At 51.2% G+C, this 23,510-nt stretch overlaps 1 protein-coding gene across 2 annotated transcripts in view; it reads left to right on the plus strand.

The window, feature by feature from the left end:
- The window catches only part of PSD2 (pleckstrin and Sec7 domain containing 2), a 72,419-nt gene that overhangs the window by 19,093 nt on the left and 29,816 nt on the right, over positions 1-23,510 (plus strand). For both annotated transcript variants that reach the window (XM_057377687.1, XM_057377688.1), the window contains exons 2-3: positions 17,482-17,589; positions 19,216-19,796. In XM_057377687.1, the coding sequence (XP_057233670.1) occupies positions 19,279-19,796 (518 nt within the window). In that variant the 5' untranslated portion in view covers positions 17,482-17,589; positions 19,216-19,278. The remainder of the gene's footprint in view (positions 1-17,481; positions 17,590-19,215; positions 19,797-23,510) is intronic.

Here is a 23,510-nt window from a genome sequence, read left to right on the forward strand (position 1 = left end):
TGCTGGGGTCTGCACCAAGGTGGGTCCTTGAGGCATTTCCAGTGCTGCATGCCTGCGTTTGGAAGTGTATCTGTTGTTAAAAATACTGAGAGGATTTGGCAGGATTTCAACCCCAAACTTCAAGCCAGTGTCAGTTCGCAGGGTGCCGGTTTTCTGGCAGGAAGCAGAGCAATCCCTCAGCGCTCTGCAGGTGCCTGTGGGGGGACAAGCCCCAGCACTCCGGGGACATCCCTGGCAGCTCCTGCGCTGCAAGCGGAGCCTGCCAGCCAGCGGCGGGTCTGCTGCTGCCAGGGGCTCTGCCGGGGGCTTTGCCAGCAAGAGCTTTATTCCATCCTTTCCCTGGTCCATTCACCATGCCTCCTGCCTCCTCCCCCTCTCCCYGTCCCTCCCACCCTGCCTGCTGGATCCCCAGCAGTCTCTTGACACCTTGGGGGAAGGCTGGGAGGTGTAACCATCGCCAGCAAGCGAGGGAGAGCAGGAGASAAGGGAGAAGGAAGCCAATAACAGGGAGGTCTAGGAAGGTGGTGGAGGGGGAGGGACGGGGCCACTCCTCCATCGGTGGGACTGCAGATTATTTTGCATGGATTGTTGAAGAGAAAAGGGAGCTGCATTTGTGAAGGGACCAAAAAATAAACAGCTCATTGCTCGGGTAAGTGCCAATGCAAGCTCCCCGGTTCTCATTGTCATGCTGTACATCGACCCCTCCTCCTATTTTGCTTAGTTATACTGGGTTTGATTCTTATTAGGATTATTTGATGCATCAGCTGTATGCTTCAGTTGCTGGAGACTGAGGCTCCCCGGTACGTGTGTGTGTGTGTGTGTGTGTGCATGCGCGTGCATGTGGGAAGATGCCCATTCTCTGGATATACATTGACACATTTTTCCAGCTCTCAGTGTGGTGTCTCGTTCACAGTGTTACCCCAAAGCGTGCTGTACACACACACACATGAACGGTGCTTGCTGCTCCTGCCTTTAAAATTCACTCACACACGCAATTATTGAAGCTGAAAATTAAAGGGGGGCTCTTAAATCACACTCCTCAGTGGTAGGGGGATACYTCTCTTTATTCTGAGCCTGACATGTTCGGTATTATGTTTTATAGCAAAGCTACATTTAAAGATCAATTCGGCAGTGGTTATTGCATCCAAATTACATGGTTGTCATGGAGATGGTACAGAGAAGCTGAAGTGATATGACTGCATCTGGACTGGAGTGGGGCTTTGCTGCCGAGTGAGATCCTGCCTTGCCTCCTGTGTCTTTTTGTCTGTGATGGGTTACAATTTCTTTTAATCTTGAATGAAGCGGTGCCGTATTAGAGGATTTAGAGGTCGAGCTGCTGGGAAGGGGGTGTGTTACCCCCACTCAGCGCTGGGTTATTATCATAATTGTTTTATTAACATCTGCGTCTCCCTGAATTTCTTCCACAAGTCTGGGAAGGAGGAAGGCGTGAGAAGGACAGATAGTTTTCTGAACACAGCTAGGGCTGGGAGTACTTCCTAAAAGGATACCTGCCATGCCCACACCTCCCTGCCAGCTCCCACACCTTGGGGGACAAAAGGGAAAGGATGCTCTGATTTTAGCCATGTTTATCTTCCATTTTACTGCCTCAACTTTGAGGATTCAAGGAGCCAGTCACCTGCTTGTCAGTGTGTCAGGGGAATGGCTTTTTTTTTGTTGTTATTATATTTGTTTGCTTTGCAACTGGTAATATGKATGTGTTGGCAGTTGGGAAAGAAAATCCATAATTTATGAGAATGAAATTTTCCTGCCTAAGGCTAGCTTGAATACAAAGGGTATATCTGTGGGAAGGGCATGTTATATGTTACAGATGTGTGTTTCTCTAGCRGCTGGGAGTAAATCACACTATTGTGCTCATCTTCATTATTTTGGGTGTTAGGCTGGCTTTAGTCAATATTTAATCTAAGCTCATTGTGTGCTCACACAATAAATGTGCAATTTGGAGCCCAACTTTACATCTTTAAAATGCTTTGGGAATGCATGTGGCATTGTCTCCATAAATGCAATTTCACCCTTTTCTGTGAGACCAAGCCTATTGTGGGCATGTAAATATAGTAAAAGGCACTGGTGGAAGCAAGCCCATCAGAATGGCAGTGTTTCTCTAATTGTATCACTAAACATAAGACAGAATTAATTACTAGGATAAACAGAGATTTGTAGCTCTTGGATCAGGATAATATTTGCATGGAGTTCCAGGCCTGCATTATAGTAGCTGGCATTATGGCTTAATTTTTCCCCATGCCAGAAGATAATGTTTTTAGCCAGGAGTGAAGCATATTATCTTTAGATATTTTTGCATTAAAAATATGTTAAATMCCCATGTCCTTGTCAAATTGTCCATTGCAACTGTTCCAAAGTCTGTGATTCAACTAGGATTTTCCTTAATGTGATTTTTCCTGTACAAGTACAAGCAAACAATGGATAAAGTCTAAAAGTGGGCAGCTGAGTCCAGAGGGGAAGTCAGAGTRATGGCTGATTCACAAAATGGATGGCCCTCATTTTGTGCCGCTATTTCTTCTAAAAGTTAGGCACAAGTGGAGTTGAAGTGGATAATTTTCCCTGGAGATCTGCTTGGATGTGTGAGGTTGGAAGCCAAGTAGTTCTGCATTAATACTGAAGTCCCTCCTGTCTCAGCACCTTAYCACTCTTTAGCCCACCCTAGGATGTGGCTGAATTATTCTCCAGGGAAACTGAGGCTTGGTGTGGTCCAATGACTTTGCCAAGGTGACACTGCCAGCACTGGGCAGGGGACACAGAAGCTCTGCCAGGAAGAACATCCCCGTGACCACCAGACCTGTCCAGCACTCGGATGGCCCTGTCCAGCCTGCAATGGGGAGGTGGTGATGGGAAGCAGTAACTCCAGTTCATTGAGACCTGGTGCATGGGGTGAGGGTGTGTTTGCTGAGGCCACTCRTGAGAGCTCCACAGAGGGTGGCAAGAGGGAGTCAAGCAGTTTCAGACGAGTTTCTGAAGTGCCCAAGACGTGGACTTGCTACTCKGATCCCAGGGTGCCCCCTCCTTACATGGCCCATCATGTGGCTCTTCACATAAAGCATCACAGCTCTCCCCACTGGTGCTGCTCTCCTCTCATCTCCCTGCTGAAATACCCTGTATTGCTCTTCTRGACTTCAGCCTGCAGTACCATCACTTCTCTGCTCTCCATCCCATCACCCAACACCWTTTTGTCCCCTTCCTCCATGGGTTTTCCCACCAATGAAGTTCCCTCCATCCAGCAGCTCCCATGCCATGGTTTGTATGTTCTGTGCCTGTCCTGAGGCACACTGCCAGGCCACCATGTCAAAGGGACTGAAGTGAAAAGTCTCCTTTGAAATCTGAATTTGCCCCATGTGGTGTCTGTGGYTCTGCCCAAAACTGGAGCTGGTGCTTGTTGCCAGAAGGAAAAGGAATTCCCTGTTCTACTCAGGCATCTGTGTGTGGCCTGACTTGCACAGGTTGGTGGAGTTGCCAGAAGGATGTTCCCTGGGCTGGGATGGCGCTGTGGCTACTGCCAGCAGAGTGCTGGCTGTGGCAGATGATTCCTGCTGAGGGAAAGTTTCCCTGCAGGCTGTGTGTGAGCAATCCTTGGAGTGGGGGATTGGTGGAAGGGGCCACATCCCTTATGGTTGCTGCTTGCTCTGCTACCTGAGAGTTTTTGTGCTGGACACACCTCTTGGCCAGATTTTCTGGGGGTGAAGCATCCTCCTCACCGTTTTGGCAGGGAAATGCCTTTCCCAGGGATGTGCTGGGGCAGGGTTCATGGGAAGCTCAGTGCATCCAGGCTCTCGGTGGCTGGATGGAGTCATAGGAGTGGTACAGGGGTATGTTCTGCACGGGAGGCTCATGGCACTCCCTGTGGTGGTTATGGTGTCAGAGGGATGGGCTCAGCTCTGGCTCCCTCCCTGGTTCCCTGTGACCCTGGGGAGGTGACGGGCCAGCTGGGCTCATGGGGGAGAAGTACTTGGACAGTAACCACCTCTCCCTTCATCCTCGCTGCTGTCACTTTGTGTCCCCGCAGGAGCCCCAGGAGTGGCTGAGATGCTCAGGGAGCTCCTTTTCTGCAGTCCATACCCGGCCTTCCTGACCCTAGGCAGCTCCTAGCTCTGCTCAGGTCCCAGACAGGGACACTGTTGATTCCTTTGGAGCAAACACTGTTCCCATCACTGGATTAAACTCAATGCTCCCACACTGGCACCAGGCAGGGCCAGAGAGGGTRAGGAGCTGCAGGCAGCCTCAGCAGAGATGATGCAGCTGAGCTCAAGCTCTTTTTTGTGCTCTCCATGCTTTTTCTGGRCTCTGGGCCTCAGCCTGGTACTGGGCACATGGTTTGTCATCTACCTCTTCACCACTACAGCTTACATTTCCTCCACTCSTTCCTTTTCCTTCTCCTCATCACCTTACATCCTCCCCTGATGGTTTCATGGTTTCTTGGCTCTGTGGTTTTGAAGGGCCTGGCTGGTGGCTGTGGAAGAGACAGGGCTGGCAGGTGGCTCAGGCTGTCTGCTGTCAGATTGTTTGAAGGAGCRGTGTGTCCCCATGTCCCCATGTCCTGGCCAAGAGCTGTGCTCACACTGGGTCCCAAAAGAGGAGCCCACACCTGAAGGGATCTTCCCAGCATCTCTCTGAGGGGTACCATGGGAGCTGGTCAGAGTGTCACCTCTGTGGTGCCACCAGCCTTGCCTCATCTCCTGCTATGTCCCCCTCTTCCCYGAGATGTCCTGGATGGCTCCCAGCAAAGGTGGTGTTGATGGGATGTCCYGACATTGCTGGCTGCTGTGAGACACCACATCAGGAGCAGGGAAAGGGCAGTGCTTCCTTTCAAGCAGGATGAACCCAGGATTCATCCCAGGATTTTCTGCCTTCCTCTACAGCATGGGACATGAGCTGGTTCTGAGGATAATCTCCCAAAACCCCACTCTGGCAAAACCTTTGTACACTGGTTTTGTGTCTCCTGCTCTCCAGCTCCAACACCTCCACACCGCAGAGGCCCCAGTCTCTCCAGAAGCTTTTCCTGTGTTGTCCCCCCTGGCAGGGGCCATGCTGGGGACAGGGCCACTCTGAAATCTTCTGGATGAACTGTTTTCTGGGCTGGGGGACTCACAGCTGGATTTGGTGTCTTGTGCGGTCACTGCCCATCCTTGTCTCCCCTCCAGGCGATACAGCTGAGCTCCTCATGTCCTTGTGGCCTTTCTGTGGCTCTGGGATGAAGAACTGAATCCCCCCTCAAAATACAGAACCCAGGAGAGCAAATCCCAGTGATGCTCCCTTTCTGGGGGTTAGAGCAGGTGCCTCTGAACTCTCCTGATCAGCATCAAGCAGGAAAACTGACATCAGACCCCAGTGACTGATGCACTTATGGTTCACCAACTGTACTGAAAAGCCCAGGGAAAATTATGTGAACTCGGCTGCCTCCTTAGCTTCTCCTCCCCCATGTGCAGTTGTCTCTCTATTATTTTCTTGATATGGAAAAACAAATTTGACCCAAATATCTTTTTCTTTTAAATATTTTAAAAATTCTAAAATAGTAGGGAAATGTTGTAATACCAAACTAAATTGAAGGATTGCATTTTTTGTTTTCTGTATTTGCTTACAGGCTCCAAAGTCAAGGCATAAGGCTCAGTTTTTGCAATTCTATTTTTTTTTTTAATCTAGCTCTTCAGTGGTTTCAGCACAAGTGCATCACAACTCTAGGTAAGGTTTAGCTGACCTATAATTGCAATTTTCAGCAAGTGAACAGTTTTTCCAAAAAATTTCACACGRTTCTGGGCAAAAACCTCATGGAGGTGGAGAGGGAGTTCCCTGTGGTACCTTCCAGCCTTTCTCCRGTACCTGATCCAGAACTGGGTGGTCTGAGGCCAGCTCAGAGAAACATCCAGGTGCTGCTGTATTCAGAGCAGGAACTGCTGACTGTGTCCTCTTCCACAGCAGGATCTGGGCACACTCGCAGAGATCTCTGCCCTCTCTGTGTGTGCCCATTTGCTGTTGGCTAATGCTGGACACAGGAGGAGAGGATGGTCCTGGTCTCGTGGAAGGTGAYSCTGCCCATGRCAGGGGTTTGGAATGAGATGATCTTTAAGGTCCCTTCCAACCCAAACCATTTTGAGATTCTGTGGCACCTTCTCTGGTTCACCCACGGCCTGTCCCTGATGCATGTCCTAAAGCAGTATCCCCTCACTGCTGTCCTGGCTRTGCAAGGAGTCTTTGAACAACGCTCTCAGGCACAGGCTGGGATGGCTGGGCTGTCCTGTGCAGGGCCAGGAGCTGGACTCGATGATCCTTGTGCATCCTTTCCAACTCAGGATATTCCATGGAAGACAGACCTTGCAGACTTGGAAGAGTCCTTGTGTGACACAAAGCACTGCTCCCAATGGCAGGCTTGCCTTGTGTGGGGCTCTGCTCCTGGCCAGGCTCTGCATCTTTGCTCCTCAAACAGATCCTGGTACCCAGACTGTGGGAGTGGATGGAGGTGAACTGGGGCCCTGGRGCTTTGGGCATTTCCTAGGAACAAAAGCAAGCAGGCTGTGGATGCAGGCTGCCCAAGCAGGACACAGGCACAGGGGGAACAGAAGGGGTTTCTGGCCAGAAGGGGATACACGATGCAGGGGGATTCTGCTAAATTAAAAATATATATTTGTCTTTGCTGGTACAACAGAAGCTAGGGGAGCAGGCAAGAGGAAAGTGAGRAAGCTTTATTTAATTAGATTATAARGCCCCAAAGGCTTCAGACTCATAAAAAAAAATGAATTGATTTTTGTAATTGAGGATGGGGTTTCTGCCAAGTGCTGCCTTAATGAGTATTTAGGTTTTGCCTCCTAAGTTAGCTGCACCAGGCAGGGGCAGCTATTCAAGCCACTCCTCACCAGAGTCCTGAGYGTGGAAGCAGGAGCTGACTGCCTGCAGTTGGGAGTGTTAACTTGCCTTTCCAGAAAAGGGCATCCTGTGTCCTTTCAARGCAGTTTATCCAGGTCTCTTGGTGTTCTCTCATTATCAAAAGCCCTCTCTCTTCCCTAGAACCCAGGAGGCAGCTTTCTCCATGCACTGGTGTGGAAACTGAGGCAGCAGATAATCACAGGGTTGTTTTTCCTCCCAGAAGCAGAGAGAATTAATTTMCTGCAGCAGCTGAGGCAGTTTCCTTTGCTGGCTCCTTCCTAGGGGCTGGTGGGACAGATGGCACTGGGAGCCCGTCCTGTRCCCCTCCTGCTTGGGAAGGTGCCTCTCCTGTGGATGATCCTTCAAGCACAGCACCTAAGCATGGTGGAARGGTGTTTGGTGCATGCACAGCTGGGACCTGCCTCTGTGGGAGCCATAGGACACCAGGGAGGGCATTATCCCTCACCCCAAACCAGGAGATGTCTGGAAAGTCCAAGAGATTTTTATCCCAGACTTTTGGACCTACCTCCTTTCACCACTACAGGCTTCCTCCACAGTCTTTTCATTTTTGTGTACAAGAATGGGGAGARTTCAGTGTGCAGAGGTGGCTTCAGGATTTCCTGTGTGCTCCYGCTGTGAGAGCTGGGATGAGTCCAAGAGGAGGTGACTCCAAAATGCCTGGTGGGAATGTTGGCCCAGAGCTGCCTGGGGAGCAGGAGCAGAGTAACGAGCCCAGGTGAAAGGCAGGAGGTTTGGATGTTCAGGATCACAGCGAGATCCCAGCTTGATAGCAACACCTGAAATGCAGATGTGTTACTATCACTGTCATTGGAGCAGGGGAGCAGAAAAGTGGCCACAAAATTCCAGCAGCTCCTGGCAGCCGTGGGGAACGATCCTGTCCCAGAAGCCTGGATGTTTTTTGAAACATGTTTTTATGACCTGGATGTTTTCTGAATGAAAAAGGGCAGGGGATCCACTGCTCTCCAGATAACAGCAAACTGCAAGGAGTGCACCTTGGGGACACTGTCTCTTTAATTCTGCACACTGTAACCAGCAGAGATTGGTTGTGTCAGACACACGACTGCAGTTTGCACACTTGTTTCGGGCTGTGTTCCCTGCAGCAARCCCGGCTGCCACTCCTCGTGTGCCACTATGTCATTGGGTCACCGTCTGAGCCAGGCTGAGCAGCACTCATCTCCTGAACCTATTTCATCTTTACAGCACACTTATTTSTGGCAGGCCCCTCTGGCCTCTCTGTGCATCAGTGAAGCCTCAGCCCAGCATGTAATTCATCAGTTTCCACAGTCATTGTCTAATGCTCAAATGTAATGATGTCTAAGGAGCTGGACAAAAGCCCTGAGAACACCTAAAAAAGTCTGCTAAGAGGCAAAATGGCCTTATTGCAGCCTGGTGTGGCAGCTCTGCTGTACCTGTGCCACAAGATCTAGTGCAGGGCATCTTGGAGGTTGGGAGAGCCCCTTGGTCCCAGAGCAGGTGTCATTAAAACTGTCCTGCTGTGATTACATCATCCTGATGTGCTTTTGCTCTTTTTATAATTCCCCTGAGGAGAAGCAGCATCCTTGTCTGTATAAAGCACCTTTACATCAGTTTAGGAGCGTGCCTGTTAGAGTCCCTCATCAGGGAAATCCCACATCTCTCACCCTGGTTATCCAGCACATCCATTAAGGGCAGATCCAGCCTCTGCACAGGAACTGCAAAATGGCTCCACCAGGGTTTCAGTTACACTTTCTGGGCAACTTGCTCTGTTTTCAAAACAAGTCAGCTTCTACATTTCAGGCTGCTCAGAGCCATTCRTGCTCAGGGAGGCCAGATCTGGCCATGTCAGAGTAAGATGTTCCTGTGGAAGTATTTGCAGGCCAAACAGGGTTGTCAGGGCTGGGCAGGAACCCCATGTTCTTAATGTGGGTGTTTGCAGCAGAAGCCTCAGAGCTGGGGCTGCTGTCCCAGAGTGGGGGACAGAGAGCAGCAGAGTGAATTCTTGTGCCTGTAAAACAAACTCCTAATGCAGATCAGACAGAGCCTTTCTGCTGACTCTGARCCCTGGGGGCTGAGCTCAGCTGGAGATGTCTACATTTGGGTGAGCTGACTCTCACTCAAAGTGCTTTTTCATGTATTCAAGCAAGTTCTGGTATATCTGAGTTCTGAGCAGCATTTCCTATGCCATGTTAAGGATAATGATAACTCAACACATCCTAATGGAGCAGCGAAATCCTGCTTTTCCTTCAGTAGTTCCCTCCTGCTCTGTAAGTTCTGGTAATAAATATGCAATTATATCTTCTGCCATTTCTGCACCCTGCTGACTGCAGACTGGGAGACTGAGMAGACAGCACATCACTACATAGGTAGTGATGGAAAAAATGTAGGTGTGCCCCAGGCCTTTTTTCCTTTAGTGAARGATGCTGGAGAAAGGAGAGAGTGGTTGTGCTACCTGCAAAACAGACACCCTTTCCAGAGAAGAGAATGAGTGTAACTCTTCCAGCAGGGAAGAATGATGAGCTTTTGGTACTTCCTTGGTTTTCTACAGCTGACAGACAGCTTTCAGAAGGTCAGTGATCATCTGTTTGCCTTTGGAAGAGGAAGATTTACTTAGTCCACACTTCTTTTGTAGGAAGATTTTCTGCAGTTTTGAAAGGCAAAGTGGAAATTTTTGGCTAAACCACATTAAAAATAGCCTGGGAAGTGAGCTTATAGGCCAAGTATTCACTGGGAAAAAGGATGAGGTTCACATCCTAGTCTGAATCTCTCCATTGAGAGGAGGTGATTCTACAGCATTGTCCTGTCTGCTCCCCTGTAGTGGCTTCCTCTCTCCTCTTTGCCTCTCAAATGTCTTGATTTGGTCCTGATGACRTATTAAAGTCCCTTCATATTAGATCTCATGTTCTCAGGCTGTTCCTTGCAGGTCCTCTGGGCAGACAGCTTTATGCCCAAGTGGAGCTGCTGACTTTAGTGGAATTGCCATGTTTCGTGCCCTGACACCCTCTGATTTCAGACGGGGAAGTTTCAGCCCTGTTGGCTGTCAGCAAATCTTGGCTGAGTCTGTGTTTTCAAGGCAAACAAGTGCATCTCAGTCTGATTTGGGTGAGGGAAGCTGTTCTTCCTTTCCTGCACCCAGATGAAAATAGAAAGTCCCCACTGGTGTGACAGTTACCCAGATGTTCCCCTCACAGATGGATGACTCGCCTCAGGTYCAAAGTGGACACTGGTTGATCCCATGTTATGCTTTGCTTGCTGAAATCAGCTGGAGTCATTAGCCCTACCTGGAYTCTTCAGCAGCCTTTTCTGGACTCAATGGACTTTTCTCTGCCTGAACATCTTCAGTGGCCAAGGTCTCTGCTACCTATCCATGGGTGCCTTGTAGCAATGCTCCTGGTTTGGAGGCCAGCTGGAATKGCAAGGCTGACAAGGTGGCACTCAGGGGCATCCAAAGGTCTTGAACCAGTTGTTGGTCTCAAGTCTCAAGGATGTGGGGACCATCATGGAGTGCTGCTGGGGCCTGGAGAGTGCAGAGCTGTGTTGGCAAGCAGAAAACAGGCAAAATTGATGGGCARGGAGAGCCCTTTGGAGAGCAGGGCTGAGTCTCTGCTGGGCAAAGCAAGGAGCATTCCTCTCTGCCAAGGGMGCCTGGTCACCCTCCTGACAGAGACTGAAGTTATTCTTTTTCACTTGGAGATGGTCCAGGGTGAAAAGGCAGACCTTTTGAGATGTCTGTAGATGTATGTTATGACACCCACAATGCTTGCTGCTGTTTCTCAAAGGAGTATCCTCTCCTCCAGCTTCCAGAGTGGCTGTCTCTGACACTGATGCCATCAGGTTGTTCCTGGTGGTTCCCTGTGGATRAAGGAGTGCTGTGTGGAGAGAATGGGATATGTCACACTCTCCCTGACAAGTGAGGAGTTATCTGGTGTTGCAGTTTGCTGCATGTCAGCTTTGGACACCATCAGCTGGCCCAAACCAGCTGTCTCTGATGTCAGAACCCACAAAAGTCTGTTTGCTGTCTTCCCACTCTCCTGACAGTTTTGGAAAATGTTCAGGAAGACTTTTCTCCCTGTTCTCTGGGTCACACTGAGCTCCCAAGGAGCCCAAAGCTAGTGCCCAGCCATCTCTGCACATTCTGGGCATCTGGACGTCCCTTGGGCTGGAGGCCATCTGTCTGCAAACAGCTTGTCTAGCGACTTCTGTGGTCAGAGCATCCCCATAAAAGTCTGGCATCTTACTAGGCCTCACTCCTGAGGTTTATGAGTGTGTTGGAGCATAAAGGGAGTTTCCCTCCTTTCCTAAACTCCATTTCATCCTGCAATACTGGTCTCCATCCCTCTGGATATTTCTCCCAGGGACAAGTAAGGGGCTCGCCTGCTACCTCCTGAGATCCTGCAGCGAGGCGTTGCATGGGTTTAGTGTAGACAGACAGCATGGCAGGATTTCCTTTTCTGGGCTCTGAGTCAGCTGCCAGCCCTGTTTTATTATTTTGGGTACTGGGAGAATGTGGGGAAGGAGTATCAAGCAAAGGGARGGAAAAAGAGAGGAAGAAGCTGTTTCCATTTATGGGTTATGAGATGCAGTTGCAACTCTTGTGGATTTTTATGGAAGGTAACCCTGGCTGTGGGGAAGGCTGGGTTTTGATTAATTCAGTTACGATGCTGCACAGGACTGAGTGGAAAGGCCCCAGAAACAGCCTGGGGAAAAGGAAAGGAAAAAAACCAATCCCTGCAGACAATCAGAATATTAACTCCCCCTCTGGAGAAGGTGAGCACCTTCACCAGAGCAGAYGGGCACAGGTGAGGATGGAGACAGCTCTGAGCTGAGCCTAAAACYCCTGAAACTCCTAGCTTGAGCTGAACTCAACCCAACATGGACTGATTACAAGCTGTTTGTTGTGCACTAAGTCAAGGCTGGAGCCATGGGGACTCACCTCTTATCCAGACCAGGCATCCTTCTCTCAAGCTCTGCTCTGAGCTCTGGGAGCTGCCTAAAGATGGGGTGGTGGGGCACAAAATGCCTCTGCCCCTTTTCTCCACCTTTTTTCCCATGCCAGGTAGAGCTGGCTGGGATTCTTTGGGGTCCCTGATATCTGCCTTTACAGCTGCAGGCTCATGGCCTTGGGCTCCTGCAGCAAACAGCCACAGCTCCCTCAGGGAGATGCTCCAGTGCCTTCACCATCTCCACAGCCTCYRCTGGACCTGCTCTAGGAGCTCCAGGTCCCTCGTGTCCTGAGCAGCCCAGAGCTGGACACAGTCCAGGYTTTCAGCCCTTTTCACAGCCTTGAGATCAGGACTCTGTTTCCCCTTTGAAGGGACCAGTCAGGTTTGCACGGTGCACACACAGGGCTGGAGGAAGGCTTAGTGCATGAAGTGCTGCACAGCCAAGGTGTCAATACAAGGAAATGAACRTACAAAAAATACTAAATATACTTTTATTTTTCCCCATTTTAATAACTGCAGAAGAGTGCGAACAGGAAAGCTGTTAAGGATTTAAGACTCAGCTTTATTGTTTTCTATAAGCAAAAAATTGCTGTTGTTTCCCCAAGATGAAGTTTAGCAGGAGTTGTTTGGATCTGAATGTGTCCTAATTACTCTGGGGACTCTAATAAAAATTCAAAATAAGGAGCTGTAGGATTTGGTTTCAAGGAAAAGTATGTTCCATGCACAGTGATTTCTGATTACCCAAAGGCTCTTTTTTTAGCATGTAGCTGGTTTATTTTAGTCTGTGGGTTATGTTTTATCCACGACCTCTTTTCCACATTGGAAAGGATGTAGGACCTGCAGTGTGCACTGTCAGAGATGGATGGAAACCACTGGGACAGCATATTGCCCATGAGCAATGACCACCAGGGGTTCTGCRAAGTGTGACTCTGGTGTCAGTGTGTGGCTGAGGGCTCAGCCCAGCCCTGCCCCTCAGAGCCTGGGCTGCAGCAGAAATGCTGCAGGTGAGTTAAAACTCAGTGTCATYGGGGAGGAACTCCTGGACAGAGCARGAGGGGGATGGACAGAACAGTTTGATGCTGGATAAATCTTTGGTGGGCCCACATCTTGAGTTYACTGTGCAGTGCTGCTTTCCCTGCCTTCGGACTGTAACAGAGTGATAGAAGTAAAAGAATTAGAGAAAATCCAGAGAAAAGCAGCCTGAATACCCAGTTGGGTGGAGAAGCTGTCTTGTGAGAACAGGRTAAGAAGGCAKGGTCTACAATCTGGAGAGGAAAGGYTGAGAATGATATGGTTGAGGTCTKCAGAATCATATTAAAAAACAAGCCTATGGCAGAAATAAATGAGGATTTTCACRATGAGAGTGGTAGAAGGTTTATATTTTCAGCCATGTTGAAAGAGCAGAGGTCAAAACAGAGACATAAGAAAGAGGAAATGCACTTCAAAAAGAAGAACCATGGCTGTGATCTCTCCATGTCTCTGCAGGATTGTCTCCTCAAAGAGCCCCGACCGTGCTCATGTGCAGGGTCATGTGTGACACCTGCCTTTTGTAAATTCATTGGTAAGCTGGGTCATAAAAGCACATCCATTCCTGTCCTGCAGCCACGCTATGGGTGGGATCTACAGCCTGTACATCAAATGGCTGCTGGGCACATTGAATTCCTGCTCAGAGGGGACAGGAACCTGGAGCACATGGTCCAGCACAGCCAAGGATGTCACTATAGGCATTCTAGCCTGAGAACTTCAAGATCTCTTCCAACCCAAACCATTCCATGATTCCCTCTTCACTAAGCCAGAGGGAATGGGATGCAGAGCAGCAAGGAAAAGCAAGGCTGCTGCAGGAAGCAGCCCAGCTCAGCATGAACTTGAGGAAAAGCTCATGCTTGACTAAGCAGCAGGATTCTTCCCCAAGCCTTTCTGTGTCCCAGCAGCCAAGTGGTTACACAAAACTGAAGTGGGAGCCTTTCCAGTTCCTAACGCAGGGAAGAAAATTAAAAATAAATCATTTCCCACCAGCCATTCAGCTTCAACAAAAGCTGGGAGACTTCCAGAGCCAGTCCCTGAAAGASCTGCTGTGTGGTTTCCAACCCCTCACACAATCAGGGCAAACTCTGCTGCATCTCTTCCCGGCCTCTTTGGGGCTAGTGCTTCCCTGCAGTGGATGCCAGCCCGGCTTCACTGGTCCCGCTGCAAAACCAGCATCATCCCAAAGTAGATGATGGGGTATTTCTGCTCTCCTTCCCTCCCAAGCAGCCCTGCCCTGTCTCCTTCTGGTCCAGGACCTGTGCAGGACCCGGGGCAGAGCAGGGCTGGAGCATTGGTATCATGTGGCATTGGAAACTCGCGATGGTGAGCTTCTGATAAATGAAGGTAATAGCAGTTGAACTGCTGGGTCTGGCCTGCAAGAGAGAGCAGCATGAGATGGTCACAGGGATGGGGCCCTCAGTCCTTTCGCTGCCCTCATCTCTCCCACCAAGCCCCAGCTCTAGGAAGGAGATGGAAAGGCCATGGTTAACCATGGATGATGGATGCCTTGGCTTGCCTTAGCCATTCCTGCAGCAGTAATGTCCTCTTTCTAGCAAGGTGCTGCATTGGCTCAGGCCTTACAGAGCTGGTCTGCTCCAAATCATGGAGCTCCTGCCTAACAACTCACCACAGTAGCCACCACACTSACCACAGTTGTGACCAGTCCTGGCTGGGCTATGTTCCAGGTSATCCCCTTTTCTTGCCAGACCCTTTTTTGAATGCTAACCCTGGTTATGTTTGGGGAGGCTGGGAACACTGGACAAGCAAGGGATGCTCACTCTATTCCCAGGGACTAGGGAAGAACTGTCACTTGAGAGGGTGCCTGAGCTGCAGAAGGGGCAAGACTTGTTGGGAATCCACTGTTGGGAATATCACCTTTCAGCCCTTACCTCCTTCAGAGAGCACTTTGCAAAGCGGAAACGAGCAGGGATTTGGGGAATGTCAGCCTGCAGACCAAGGCAGCCAGTCTGTACAGCTTTGGGAAAGTCAGAGGAGCCCCAGAGGGACCAGACAGGGACCTCTGAACACTGCCCCTGTCCCTTGCCCCAGTGCTGCARTGTGTCCTCTCCCCACAGCCTGGTTGAAGCTGTGGCAGCTTCAGAGGCTGAGCTGCACTTTGATGCTCTCCAGAGCAAACAGAACAATGTTGAGAGTCTGGGTTTGGGCTTTGTCCAGAGCTGGTGACCTTTCAGCTGTTTGCAAGAGGCAGATGTGGACAGTTGCAAGCAGCTGTTCCACCGTTGTTTGTCTTCCAGGTTTTCCAAGCTGTGGCATTACAGCCTGTCTGCTCTTCCCTTTTCCCATATACCTACCCCACACAGGTGGGGAGGCAGCAGGTCACGGTCACAGAGGAGCTGCAGGGTGGGAGAGACCCTCTGCAGCTGATGTGGGATGAGCTGGGAGTATGGCAGGAGCTGGATGCATGACTTTGGTACGAGGCATCACCATGAAGAGCTGGGATCTGAGCCACAGACCATTACAATCCACCCTCCCAGTTCCTCTGGAGATTCTGGGAAGCCTCAGCCCCCCATAACCTGTATGTGCTCCAAGTGACTGTCACTGCAAGCAAAAACCAAGTAGCTGGTGACTCGTTGGGAGTTTGTCACAGGTTGCTGCACCCTCAGTTTGTCTGCAGACTTTGGGTGCACACAGCAGCCCCCAAGCAGGTGTGTGCAAAGGGGTAGGGATCCAGCAGGGGTCATACAAACCTCAAGGGTCAGGAGGCTGCAAGAGGCCTGGAATTCTCCKGGCTCTGCTCAGCTCCCACTTCTGTCACGCTGGAAGCTGATGGTCTTCCCAGCTCAGCAATAGTCTGTGCACACATCCTGCCAGGGCTTCCCTGGTGCCTCTTGTCCACAGGGAGCACAGGCCAAGGAAGAGCATGACTAAGGCTTTAACTATTGATTCCTCAGCACTCCTTCCAGACCACARACATTCCAGGGAGACTTCACAGAGGGTGAAACAGTAGTATAATGYTTAACAACTGTAGTAGTTTGTATGTAAAAAAAATAATAATTAATTTTTTAAAATATAAATAATGTAAGTCAGTTGAAGTTAGGAGAGATGGCTGGGACACCCAATTTGCTGAGGTTTGCCARCATTTCTTACTCAGCCCCATCTCCTAACTGCTTTTAGTTTCCTGTTTTCTGGTTGCATACAGCTGTGCCAAGCTTGAGCTATTGGACTGGAATTCAGCTTGGGTGGTTTCTACTGGAGTTTTTGGATGGATGGCAGGGAGGTGGGAAATTTCAGCTCAAACTATTCTGGCTGTTTTTAAAAAAGTKGACTCAAAACCCCCACATTATTCATCTCACATTAAGAAAAAGGACAGCAAAGCTTTGCTGGAAAGATTCTTCCAAAGATTTGAGCAGTGGCTTGGCGTTGCATGCCTTACATGTCTGTATTATACCTTTACTTTGAGAAAGTCAGAATTTGATCCATGTTAGGTTTTCAGTACYTTTTTGAGGTTAATGTGGGATTATGCTCAAGAGAGTGTTGGTAGTTTTGCAAGTAAATTCCTSCATTGGCTTGGCCCTGCTGTCAGTTCATGAGAATGAGAAGTGCCTGGGACTGATTTTGTCTCCTGGATTTGGTGGGAGAGAGATTTACAGTTTTTCCCTCTTCATTTGGGATGGCAGGAGAACAGACTAGAGACTTGGCCCACGTGTGTGAACCCGAGGACTGTCCCAGGGGCTTTTTTTGACCTCCCTTGGGAAGGCTCAGCTCCCGCGGGTGGGATTTTGGGCTACAGGAGGCTGATGTGCTGGTGTCCCAGGAAGTCTAGGCTGGTGGAGAGTGAGGCTGAAGGCCTKCAAGGGCAAGCCCAAGAGAGGGTGTAAGCAGATCCTTGTCAGGGACTCGACACAGACATCTGCTGCCAAGCTGCTCCGTGGGCTCTTTCCAGCCATCGGAAAGCAGGTGGCACATCTGGAGCCTGATCCACCCATCACCTCTAACARCACACAGGCAGTGGTGTCCTGTCTTTCCATCTCCATCAGCTCTGTGGAAGTCTGGCCCGTGAGCTCAGGCAGCTGTCTGTAGGTGACACACCATCTGAGGTGGCCTGACATGCTCCTCCAGCTGGGGGTCACCTCAGGGAGAGTCATCACTGTCCTTCCCTGCTTGTACYAAACACTGCAAGAGAAATGTTGCTCCATCAATCACTTCGACAGCTCAGATTTGCTTGCAATTAGCTCAAAGACTTTTAACCTGGCTCATGTTTGTTGGTGGGGCTGAGGAGGATTGTTGGGGAGATCTGTCCTTAACTCAGGTGTCTCACTCTGTGGATCTGGTGGGTGAAAGTGAATATTCTGTGGGCTCATCGTCAAGTTTCTCCTGAAACCCGCAACCACAGAGTGAGTCCCTTTGTTCCACTCTACTGGTCAGGGGGCTTCTTAAGGAAAGATGTCAGAAGCCCTATGTAAGGAATAATCTTGCACTGCCATGCCTGAAAACCCCAGAGAAGCAGTGCAAGCTGAGGGAAAAACACTTGCGGTGCTCTGCTAAGAATGAGCCMCAGGATGGGTCTGGGAAACAGCCTGATGTGGGGCAGCAGCAGGGTGGCAGGAGATCAGCAGGATTCCCCTCTCTGGCCGGGGTCTCACCTTCTCTGATCCCTTGTTCCYRRCAGGGGCCGTGCAGGGATCGGGAGYGCCCGGCTCCCCCTGGTGCGATAGGTGCGGTGATGCTGCGTGCGCTGTGACAGCGAGGGATGCACACGGATGCACGTGGAGAAGAGGTAAAACTGCCAGCACTGCCTCCAGGAGGGACCTGCCCCATCTCACGACAGTGGCATATACAGCCCTCGAGGAGTGCTGCACCCCAAACCCATGCCATGTGGGTCTGTGAGCTTCCCTGCCCATCTCACCTCCCAGCTGTGGGGAGCAGCGCATGGAGAGTGGGCTAGATCCGARGTCAGGATTGCCTGGGCTGTGGGACTGGAGTAAAGTTAGCCTGGAAATGGAGTTCCACATAGATCTGTCCTGCTCAGCAGCAGCTGAGCTTGCGCTTGTGTGGATCTGCCCCTACCCAGGCCACTGAGGGGTGTTTGGGCCTGAATCCCACCTTTCCCTTGRCAGGAAAAGTGACCACAGAGGTTACCCACCCCCAACCCCCTACCACAGGCAGGGACACCTTCCACTATCCCAGGTTGTCCAAGCCTCATTCAACCAGGCCTGGGACACTTCCAGGGATGGGGCAGCCACAGCTTCTCTGGGCAACCTGTGCCAGGGCCTCCCCACCCTCCCAGGGAAGAATTTCTTCCCCATCTCTAATGTAACTCTGCCCTCTGTCAAYAGGAAGCCATTTGCCCTTGTCCTGTCACTTCATGCCCTTATCAAARTCCCTCTCCAGCTCTTTTGGAGTCCCTTTAGGTGGTGGAATGGGCTCTGAGGTCTCCCTGGAGCTTTCTCTCCYCCAGGCTGAACAACCCCATGAAGACAGATAATGTTTTAAAAATATCTGAGAAGACACATACTGCTTAAAACCAAAATCAGCTGTTACAGTGGCTCAGCCTGAGTGCCAGGCAGAATACTCCTGCTTCCAGAAGAGATCATTTCTGGTGGTGCTTGACTGCARCTGGGGGGAGGGTATGATGGAGTAAAGCTTGCACAGTGCTGTGGGGCTGAGGATGATGCGTGTAAGACTTGCAAGCTTTGCATCAATGGGCCTATTTGCCAATAAAATGCCTTTTTATTAAAAAGCTATTTGTCTCGGTGCAAAATGGTGTCCTTCCCTTGCCCTACAGAGAGAGCATCCCAAGGTATATTCTGTCAGGACACTTTTGCCAGAGTTTTAGCTGGCAGCTTGTGACACCCTTCAGCAGTACTTGTGTGTTGGGAAAAGAGAAGTGGTACTCTGGCAGGCAAGATGCTCTGCAGAATTGCTCAGTCAGCAGGGAGAGTCACACAGGTTGGCACAGCACAGCTGCTTAGAAGGGTTAGAAAAGAATGAATCATACTTATTGCCTGTTTCACCTATTTCTCTATTTCTGAAGGGTGGGAAATACCAGGAATAGCACCYCGGTAGCTGGTCTGGGAAATGCAGCCATGCCACGTTCCTGTCCCCAGCCCTGAACGGTAACAGCCTGCATGGTGCAGGTCCCCTGTTCTGAGGCTGTCTGGGGTTATGGGAACAGCAGGAAAGGGGGGTGCCTGGGCCCCAATGGCTCAGCACCACCACAGCAGCTTTTCCTCTCTGGATCAAACTGTGCTGAGCAAGAAGTACTGGGCCTTCAAAAGCACCAAACACCAGAATGGTCCTTTCTTGGGTTTACACTGAGGATGTGGGGTTGGGGTGGGGGCTCCAACCTGCCTTTCTGACAGCCCTTCCCGATGCCCACGGTGTGGTTTCTTTCCCCTTGTAGGTAGTACCGAGCCTGAGCTGAGCGCGGGGAGGATCCCGTAAGCGCTGGGACCACGAACGGAATATGAGCGAGACCAGCCCCTTGCCATGGTCCGCCGCAGATGAATGTGAGCCGCATTCCCCGGGCTCGCAGCCGTCCCCGCCGGCCYGCAGCGATGGGGACGAGCAGCCGAGCCAGCCTGCGGAGCCTGCCAGCGGGAGAGCCAGCCCCCGGCACGATGCTCAGCCCTCCCGGGCGGAGGGGGAGCGCGGGGACCAGCGGGACGAACATCTGGACGCGGTGACAGAGCCAGGCGAGAGGCTCAGTGAGCAGGGACAAGGGGCAGGCGCTGCCAGCGAGAGCGGCCGTGCGGCCGGGGCAGTGCTGGCCAACGGGGTGGACGCTGAGCTGGCCGCGGGGCGGGAGCGGCCGCCGCTGCAGCCGCAGGACGGGGACACACCCGGCCGGAGCAGCCCCGATCTGGGCCACAGGGGCTCCCCCAGATTGGAGATACCGAGAGGGGCTCTCAGCAAGGAGCGGTGGCACAGTGTCCTGGGATCCTCAGAAGCTCTGAGCGCTGACGAGGCAGACGAGCAGTTCGGGTGAGTGCAAAGCCACCCTACGGTCGGCTCAGTCCCGGTTTGTGTGTGTTGTTTTCAAGGCTCCTTGGTTCGAGTTACTCTGCTCCGTGTGTAACTCATCAGTTTAAGAAGCTGCAGCTGCTCTCATGGCTGMCTGTGGCTTTCCGCTCCTGTTTCTCTTTGGGCTTCTCGCACATTTTTTCCTTGTTTGTAACTTTTTGCTCTTTTTTTCTGTCTGGGCTTCTCACACAGTTTTTCCCTCTTACAAATTCAGAAAGCTGTGATTAGAGCCAGTGCCTGCCCACAGAGTCACTAAAATTAAGGGGAAGCTTTTGGGATCTTGAGAGTGCTGGGTGCTGGTTCTGCTCCCTTTGGGGGTGTCCCACTTGCAAGTTGGAGATTCAACTGCAGCACTTTTGGCAGAGTTAACCTGAGATAACTTAGGGCAAGTACAGCAGCCTGGGCATGGTGGACAGCCAGGCTTKTCTGGGAGGCTGATGTGCCCTGGAAGCCCCTGGCAGCAAGGCTAGCTCTGGCAGTCCCTGGGCTAGCAGGTGGCACTGTGTGTCTGACAGCGTGCAAGGCACTGAGCTTTGTTCTCTCGCACCTGTGGCAGGTGCTGCCAGCACCTGGGTGACGCAGGGACAGCAGTGTGAGACAAAAGGTACAAGTGCCATCCTATTCTCAAGTGCTTGAGGCAGTGCTGCTCGTGTGCAGTTGTCCCTTGGTCCCTGAGTCCTCTGCTGGCCGCCAGACTCACAGGAGAACTCTCCAGCCTGGGGGATACTCACACTCAGCGGTGTCCACGGCTGATTTTATGACTCTGTAGGTTTTAGACCTCTGTGGGACTCTGCAGGTTGGGAGCTTAGGGGTCACTGGGATGAGGTGAGGTGCTTCCCATMCCATTCCTGCCAGAGTGATATGGATGCTTCCCTTTGCCACCAGAAATCAGCCTGGGCTCTGTATTGTAGCCACCCGGGGTTGATGTCTGCTGTGAATTTTATAGCCCTGTCTGTGCCCTCACCCTGTGGCAGGAGAGCTGCTGCAAGCAGCGGGGCTGGAGAAGAGCAGCAGGGGTTGTCTCAGACGAGCATGGCGCTCTGAAGAGGAACTGTGAAAAGGACTGGGTGGCTAAGGTGGCCTGGGGATCACCTCCTGGCTCTAGCCCCGTGCAGGCTCAGTGCTGAGCTGTGTGTTCTGAGCACTGTCTGGAGCGTGGGCAGCAGAGCTGGGGAGCCACACAGGGTGTGGGCTGACAGCAGGCATCCCTCCTGCTTTGTTTCTCTGCTGTTGAACAGGCTCCTCTATTAAAAACTGGTGGTTTGTTTCACTCAAGGGCCCCAGCAAGAAGCAGCAGCACCGCTTCAAAAAGCASAGCTGAAGGTATTGCAAAAGAGTGTCCAGGGCAGGCTGCTGCTGTTCAGAGAGCTTGGGGAGCCTGTCCCCGGGCAGGTCCTGTGAGGCCCGTGAGCTATGCAGTCAGGTCTTGRATAGCTGCAAGTCTCTCAGGTTTCAGGGGAGTCATATTTGCTTGGTAGGTGGCTCCCTGGCAGAGGCTGCGAGTTCAAGCGGAAGCTAAGGATGGTCAGAGAACGCTGCTGCAATCACTGGAAGTGCAATTATTTTAAGGTACTAGGGCATGAATTGGTAGAAGTGGCAGGCTGAGGAATTGGAGATGATGCAACCTGACTGGGGTCTGCATGCACAGTCCGTGATCTTGTGCTCTGAACATATTCACTTGGATAGCAAATAAGTCTTTTGGGAAGCTGAATGCTCAGGGGACAAGTCACACGCTATATTCAAAGCAGAAGGGCAGCTGGAAAACTTCTGGGACACAGCTGAAGTCTGGGAAACCACTTAGTGCCTGCAGGTCGGGTTAGTTCACTGTGTTGGAGCTCATTAGTGCTTTGACCACCTATCTTTCGGGTGAATGGCAGGAACGTGTGGCTGGGCCAAACCAGCGTGGAGCTGCTCTGCCCTGACTGCATGGACTGCCTGGCTCTGCTGGGTCAGTGTGGGTCAGGAGGAGCTGGACCAAGGCACTGAGAACTCACTGTCATCCTGCATGACCTCTGAGCTTCCCCAGTTTTTTCTTTACTCCCTTTAGAGAATTGCTGTTTCTGTAATGATCCRTTCTGGATATAGGAGAACCTGGTCCAATATTTTCTAATGAGCCGTCAACTATTTGTTCTTGATGACAAATCATTTGTCATCATCTGCATGTTGCTGCTTGTATGATGCCTTTTCTCCCTGAATTTTAAAGTACTTTACAAGGAGGTGTTGAGTCTTGCTCTTCCCACTGAAAGGGAGAATTAAGGAGCAAGTTATCCAAGGCCATCACTCCATGGTAGARCTGGAGAAAGAAACCATGATTGTCCTCCTTAAGGTGGGTTAGTGCATCTATGCAGGAAATGGTTGGTTAAAAAATCAGGGAAATAAAGCCAAAGATTTAGTGCTTGTGCTGCAGTTTGCATTACCTGAATCCCTTTTCCCCCTTTCTGTATTTTTCCCATGGCATCTATTGTTTGTCAAAGCCCCATTTTCCTTTCATTGTGGCTTTGTTGTCTAGAGGCTTTTCACCTTCCCAGAAGCCCCCAACATTGGCCCTACTGATCTCAAGGAGGTTGAAGCTCTGTAGTCCAACTGTGAAATCTAGCAGTGAATGATGCTCTCTGCTTTCAGCCCTATGAACTCAAGGAAAAAGCAAAAATGGTAACAGAAAAATCCCCACCTTTTGCTTGTAGACACACTCAGCACCTGCAGTTTTGGGACTGCGGCTTTTGCCCACACATTTCCTCCCATGGCAACATATAGCTGTCAAAAAATCCACATTCCATCAAATAAAGTTCCAGAAAAACTTTGCAGGAAGACTGCAGTGCAGAGGCAGTCCTGGTTTCCATCGTGTCCTTCTCTGTCAGGACTCCCCACTCCACCAACACAGCAAACCTGTGATGGCAAGTGGGACATGAGTCTGCAGTGCCCTGGCAGCCAGGAGGGACAGCCATGTCTTGGGGGGCATCAGGCAGAGCATCACCAGCTGGGCCAGGAAGGGGATTGTCCTGCTCTGCTCTGGGCTGGAGCAGCCTCATCTCCAGTCCTGGGGCAGTTCTGGGCACCACAATGTGAGAAAGATCTCAAGCTTATTCGGGTGTGTCCAAAGGAGGGACACAGGGATGGAGAGGGGCCCAGAGGGGCCACATCAGGAGTGGCTGAGGGCACTTGGCCTGTCCAGCTGCAGCAGAGGGGYCTGAGGTCAGATCTCACTGGGGCTGCAGCTCCTCCCAAGGGGCAGCTCCAATCTCTGCTCCCTGGGACCAGGGACAGGACCCAGGGAACAGCTGGAGCTGTGTCAGGGAGGGTTAGGCTAAATATCAGGAAAAGGTTCTTCTGTCCCCAGAGGGTGCTGAGGCACTGAACAGGCTCCCCAGGGAATGGGCACAGCCCCAAGGCTGCCAGAGCTCCAGGAGTGTTTGGCAGTGCTCTCAGGGATGCACAGGGTGGGATTGCTGGGGTGTCTGTGCAGGGACAGGAGCTGCGCTCAGTAATCCTTGTGGGTCCCTTCCAGCTCAGGCTGTTCTGTGATTCTGTGGCTCTGTGATGAGTTGTGCTTGATCACCACTCACTAAYCAGAGAGAAGTGAAATGCAAACAGCCCAGGGCATGCAGCTCTGAAGTGGCTGAGCTGTAAGCTGTGATCCAGCATGCCAGAGACAACTGGGGGAGCAGCACAGCCAGT

Source organism: Malurus melanocephalus, unplaced genomic scaffold, assembly GCF_030028575.1.
Source record: "Malurus melanocephalus ecotype Western Australia unplaced genomic scaffold, MMel_1.1 scaffold_321, whole genome shotgun sequence".
Taxonomy (NCBI): Eukaryota; Metazoa; Chordata; class Aves; order Passeriformes; family Maluridae; genus Malurus; species Malurus melanocephalus.